Source organism: Microtus ochrogaster, unplaced genomic scaffold (genome assembly GCF_000317375.1).
Source record: "Microtus ochrogaster isolate Prairie Vole_2 unplaced genomic scaffold, MicOch1.0 UNK16, whole genome shotgun sequence".
Lineage (NCBI taxonomy): Eukaryota > Metazoa > Chordata > Mammalia > Rodentia > Cricetidae > Microtus > Microtus ochrogaster.
Window position 1 is genome coordinate 2,693,486 of NW_004949114.1, and position 6,251 is coordinate 2,699,736.

Below are 6,251 nucleotides of genomic sequence, written 5' to 3' on the forward strand. Positions count from 1 at the left end.
AACTCACAGAGATCCGCCTGCCTCTGCCTCCCGAGTGCTGGGATTACAGGCGTGCGCCACCACCGCCCAGCCCCAGAGTTTTTCTGTAACGTCGTGGGCTTTTATTTTTAGCCTCCAGGCCCATAATATCCAGCAGACTTTCCATTAAGCAGGAAATCTGAAGATCTGGTTTTTTTTTTGTTGTTGTTGTTTTTTTTTTTTTCTGCATCCTATAGAATGTCTGACAGACTCTTCCACGAAGCAGGAACCCTGGAGGACCGTCTCACCTTTTTTAGACAACTATAGCAGTTCTATTTTTGTGGGTCCTGCATGTCCAGTTTATACAGCATACACAAGACTGCGTCTTGAGAGCAGTGGGACGTATCATTTGTTAATGTGCACCACACGCCTGGTACCTGTGAGGTCAGAAGAGGGCGTTGGATTGTCTGACTCCGGTGGCAGATGGTCGGTGCTGCCGTGTTGGTGCTGGAATTGAATCTGGGTCCTATGCAAGAACAAGTGGTCTTTTAATCCAGGATCCTACTCCCCACATAGGGTCTCTTTTGAATCCCAACATTATTAAAGCTCCTAAGTTCTCTAGTTTTATTTATTCTTGGTATTGCTAGAGAGACTTACATAGGGACTGTTCCCTCGAGAAAACCCTCCTTTTCTTTTGCTCACAGTTCCAGGATGAAATGGGATTCTCCAATATGGAAGAAGATGGCCCAGAGGAAGAGGAGCGTGTATCAGAGTCTCGGCCTAACTTCAACACCCCTCAAACCCTACGGTATGCTGCTGAGATGCAGAATGAAGGGTGATGTGTTTCTGAAGAGTCTCGGCAGTTTGTGGGTTTTGTCTATGTCTTTTTGTTTTGTTTTTAGAAACTATAGTTATTTTTCCCTCAGCCTCTTGTTTAGGGCGAGGAGCCCTGGAGGTTAGTTAAGCAACCAGCAAAAACAGTCTCCCTGTTATGGGGCAGTGCAGCTACAGACAAAGCTGTATCTGTTTGGGAAGGGAGAAAAATCACAGCTGGCGCTGAGAGCAGCTTTTCCATGCGAGTGGTGCTGGAAAGGTGTGCAGAGCTTCACACGGCCAGCCACAGAAACACCCACCACTGGCACGTATGCAGGTCCCTCGTGGGCATTGTTTGTCCTCTCTTCCGACTAGTGCCCCTGGGGGGTTGATTGAGCAAATCCCTAAATACCTGCACTGCTGGAGCAGGAGCCAGAAACACGCCCTTTGTGTAAAGTTACTGAAAAGTGGTAAGGGGGGGATCTGTGACTACTTTCTGCTCAGGGGGGGATCTGTGACTACTTTCTGCTCACATTGGGGCATAGATGGGGGCACAGAGTGCTGGCATGCTAGCCAAGGCCAGGAAGTGCAGGCGGGCAGTTTCAGTTGCTGTCCAGGCTGCGCAGGACCTTCTGGGGTTTAGGAAGTACAGGCCTAGTTGTAGCATTTGCAGAGTCTGGACTGCCTGGAGCAAGATCCTTAGGAGCCCTGCAGGTGCAGATTCTGAGGGAATCTGGAGCTGGCCAGTTGGCGGCACAGTGTATAGATGGTTTGAAATCTGGGACAGGACTAGAGAGGGGGAGACAATAAAGTTAAGGAGTTTAAAGGAATTTTTTTACCCAGGGTGTACATTTGGAACTTCCAGGCCCACAGTCTTAGTTGTTAGGGAAGGGAAGTCCGAAGACCAGTGGAGAAAGTTTTTACTCTCAAGAATAGGCTGCGGGGTGCTGGAGAGATGATGGCTCAGAAGTTAACAGCATTGCCTGCTCTTCCAAAGGTCCTGAGTTCAATTCCCAGCAACCACATGGTGGCTCACAACCATCTGTAATTAAATCTGGCCCCCTCTTCTGGCCTGCGGGCATACACACAGACAGAATACTCTATACATAATAAATAAATATTAAAAAAAAAAAAAGAATAGGCTACGGGTGCTGGAGAGATGATGGCTCAGAGGTTAAGAGCATTGCCTGCTCTTTCGAAGGTCCTGAGTTCAATTCCCAGCAAGCACATGGTGGCTCACAAGCATCTGTAATGAGGTCTGGTGCCCTCTTCTGGCCTTCAGGCATACACACAGACAGAATAATGTATACATAATAAATAAATAAATATTAAAAAATAATAGGCTGCTGTAATCTCGCAAGCTGGGCAGTGGTGGCGCACTCCTTTAATCCCAGCCCTGGGGAGGCAGAGGCAGGCTCTGGGTGAGCTCCATCTTGTTCACAGCCTGGCTTCTGAAAGTTGGCTGGGCCCAGCACAGTTTCCACTTCACTTCTCTGCTCTTATCACCTGCCACTCGGATGTCACCATAGCTGAGGCACCTTTGGAAGATTTTCTCTTTGGGGTCATTTTTACCCTAGGGATTGCTCCTCAAGACGGATCTTTCCAGGTTTGAGCTTTCCTTTCGTGTCCTGGAAAGAGCTCGTCTTTTGCTTTCCTTTTGTTCCATTTTCCCCTCATGGTGCTGTCAGTCAGCTGTAGACCCGCTAGAGCCTCCCTAGCGTGGCCAGGTCGTGCTCCACCATGGAGCTCAGTGAGCCACTACAGCCCCTCTCAGTCCCTGGCCCCTGCAGACACACCCTGTTTCTTGACGTTGCTGTGGACACAGTCCTGTCTTACTTTGCTCCATAAATTTGCCCTCCAAACTTACCACTCTCACGCCTAGTTCACTGAGTAATGTCTTTCCTTCCTCTATTGTCTTCCAGTCCCTAATATTTGGGGGGACCTTACCTGTTAGTCTCCAGTCATGCCTGAAGGCTTGTGTGTGTCAACCTTTTAGGGAGTAATCTTCCTCCTCTTGCTTGTTTCCAGAGTAAGTGGTGAGTTAAATTACTCAGTTTCTCTGCTCACCCAGCACTCAAGCCAGATCCGTTCATCTGCCCGCATATCTCTCAGTTTCAAGAGGTGGTCTGAAAAACTCTTTTGCTAGGTCCTTTTTGGGGCTAGAGAGATGGCTCCGGGCTTGGGAACACTGGCTCTTCTTCTAGAAGATGTGCGTTCAATAGCCAGGCAACACACTTGGTTCTCACAACCGTCTGTAACTGGTGTTCCTTGCATCTGATGCCCTCCTCTGACCTCCTCAGGCATGATGCCCTTGTGTTGTGTGACAGACTTCACATTGTAATTACCCACATGTGTCTAATCACCTGCATGGGGAGCTTAGGCCAGACCAAAGGAGAGATCTGACCAGCAAAGTCCAACTTGGTGAACCGAAGAGTTTTATTGTGGTTAATCGCAGAAGAATTGACTCAGAGAGCTGCATCACCCCAAACTCACCCCGTCATGGGTGACAGCTTGCCAGATCTGGAAACCTGGAGCACACTGCAGGCAGCTCAGCACTTTGGAGGGTCCTTCCTGGGTGGCTCAGTTGATCTGAACCTCTTCCAGGCTGCTCTGCTTCCAGGTTTCTGCTTCTCCTGGGATGCTTAGATGATCTCTGCTTCTTGTTTACAGCGTGACACGTGTGAGAGGGATGCTCAGCAGTCGCTATTGTTACTCCTAGGAAGGAGGGGCATCGTGAATCTGGCAGCTTTAAAATGGTCCTGAAGCTATCTTGAGTATTTTACTTCCGGTCCTGAAAGGTTGCCTGCAATGGGGGCTGTTTCAGGCTTGGAGAAAACTGGTACACAACAATGTGGCACACATACATGCGGGAAAACACTCATACATGGGAAATGAAAGTAAATAAACCTGATCTCTGTAAGTTCGAGGCCAGCCTGGTCTATGGTGTCAGTTGTAGGCTGCGCATTTCTGGTCAGGGTGTGCGGTTCTGGTCAGGCAGCACCAGAAAGGAGTTTGAATGTGTGAAAGAGAGTGTTTGCACTGAGGTAGTCTAGTTCTGTTTGAACTAGGAACTCTTTCTCCTCATCTAATCTGCCATGGATTTTAGCATATTGCTTTCTTATTTCATTTTAGAAAGGCTTTGGCAGACTTTTGGGGTTTTGTTTTTGGTGCTAGGATTCAAACCCAGAACTCACATTTATAACGCGGAAATGAATGGAGGGTAGCCGGAATGGAATGGGCTGGGGTAGCTGGTAAAAGAGAGACTAAATGGTATAATTTGGAAGGTTCTCTGTCACCTTGGGTAGAAGGCACAGTGTATGTGTTGCTATAGTGCAGAAATGATGAGGTCCAGCTGCCTATGGCATTGCTTGTCCATTTCAGTTCAGTTTCCTCTCTCTCTGTGTTGTATAGACAGGTAGTGTATCAAAAGAAGGTGGAAGATAATTGAAAGTCTCCTTTGGCATAGCTAGAGATTGACCCCAGGGCTTCAAGCATTCTAGCCGTGTGTTCTACCATTTAACTATGCTCTGGGACCAGAATTATTTCATCTAAATACAATCCTAACAGTCTGAGGAAAACCTTTGGTCAAGGAGCATGGACCCTGGGTTATAGTGAGATTAAGGGATCAAAAATAAACAGACATGGGCTGGAAAATTGACTCAGTGGCTGAGAGCATTGGCTATTCTTTCTGAGAACCCAGGTTCCATTTCCAGCTCCCTCTTGGCAGCTGAGAACTGTCTGTAACTCCAGTTACAGGGCATCTGACACCCTCACACAGACACACATTCAGGGAAGACACTAATGCACATAAAAAGAAATTTAAAAAACCTTAAAAAAATAAAATTGTGGTTTTTTGTTTTTTTGTTTTTTTTAAAAAAAGAAGATGAACATTGTTCAGCTTGGATAAAATGTCACTACTTGCAGTTTAATGTGTCATGCACCTAGGACCGTTCACAGATTTCTTTGCTTGTTGGGAATAGGTTTGAGGAACCATTGGCCAACTTGTTAAATGAACGCCATCGGACGGTGAAAGAGCTGCTTGAACAGCTGAAAATGAAAAAATCTTCATCCAGACCACAGCCTGAAGTGGAGAAGCTTAAACCTCAGACAGAGACAGTCCATCAGACTCTGGTTCTAGACCCAGCACAGAGGAGCAGGCTTCAGCAGCAGATGCAGCAGGCAAGACTGTTCTCAGTGTCTTGTAACTGTGTCATCTCCTAGCTTCCCTGCTTCCCACTTCAACCAAAAGTGAGCAGTGTTGTGAAGTCAGGGATGGCTGTCTTGCTTCCCAGGGAAACCTGAGAGAACAGCATGTCCATGACCTTGTGCAGACAGGAAAGCAGGTCAGGACCCTGCTAATGTCCAGGATCGGGGAATTCAGAGCTGTTGACAACGCGTTCAAACCCGAGTAGCTGACGGTATTAGGTTCTCCTCTTTCGGTCTCAGTCCCTCTGGTTTGAGGTTCAAGTTTGTCCGAATTTGTAGTTTTGTTCAAAGGAAAATATCTCAGAAATTCCTGCCAAGATCCTGCTTTTACTCTAGTCTCTCTGAGAAGCAAGATTCGTGCGGCACGTTTGCAGGCTTCTTGGTCACATCTGTCTCTGCAGAGTCCAGGTTATCATATGTCAATGCTTTCTCCTTCCCAGCATGTCCAGCTCTTGACACAAATCTACCTTCTCACCACCTCCAACCCCAACCTCAGCTCCGAGGCCAGCACCACCAGAGTGTTTCTGGTAAGGTTCCGTATATCCGTACCGCAGAAGACTTAGTCTGATGTTAGTTTGACAAGTCCTTCTTCACTGGTAATGTTATTCACTGGGTGCAATGTGTATTTCTTCTTCACTCCTGGATGTGTCTGCTCCCTGTACCTTCTTGTCCTGTGGCTTCCTATATTTGCGTGATAGAACAGTGAGACTCAGGAAATGTTTTTACTGGTATTTTAATTACACTTTCCTCATTTAGGTTTTTTTTGTTTTGTTTTTGATTCCTCTGGGGCAGTTTCTCATGTAGTCCCAGCTAGCCTCAGACTCACTGTGTAGTTCACCTCATACTTCTGATCGTCCCGACTTTACTGGCAGAGTTACGGATGTGCCCTACAGTGCCCAGTTCGTGGGGTGCTGTGGATATAACCCAGGGCTTGCTGCATGTTGCTCTACTGAGCTCCTCAGCCTTTGACGCTTTGATACTTCTGTTGTTAAGGATGTTGAGATCATGACTTGTTGATTAGGTACAGCTTTAGTGTTTAGTATAGAAGTGCTTTTGTTTATGACATGTTTAAGTGTTTTTAAGATTTAAAAACTTCGATGGATCCTTGCTCCTTCCCATTCTCCCTTTCACTGTCCCCTTCCTGCACCCGTTTTTCATTCTTATAGAATTAATAGTGGGGCCGGGCGTTGGTGGCGCACGCCTTTAATCCCAGCACTCGGGAGGCAGAGGCAGGCGGATCTCTGTGAGTTCGAGACCAGCCTGGTCTACAAGAG

General features: G+C 47.1%; 1 protein-coding gene across 4 annotated transcripts in view; it reads left to right on the top strand.

Moving 5' to 3' along the window:
- Window positions 1–6,251, top strand: part of LOC101989722 (GON-4-like protein) — a 49,637-nt gene that overhangs the window by 19,952 nt on the left and 23,434 nt on the right. For all 4 annotated transcript variants that reach the window (XM_026789215.1, XM_005367128.3, XM_013353790.2 and 1 more), the window contains exons 13-15: window positions 663–766; window positions 4,752–4,950; window positions 5,418–5,504. In XM_026789215.1, the coding sequence (XP_026645016.1) occupies window positions 663–766; window positions 4,752–4,950; window positions 5,418–5,504 (390 nt within the window). The remainder of the gene's footprint in view (window positions 1–662; window positions 767–4,751; window positions 4,951–5,417; window positions 5,505–6,251) is intronic.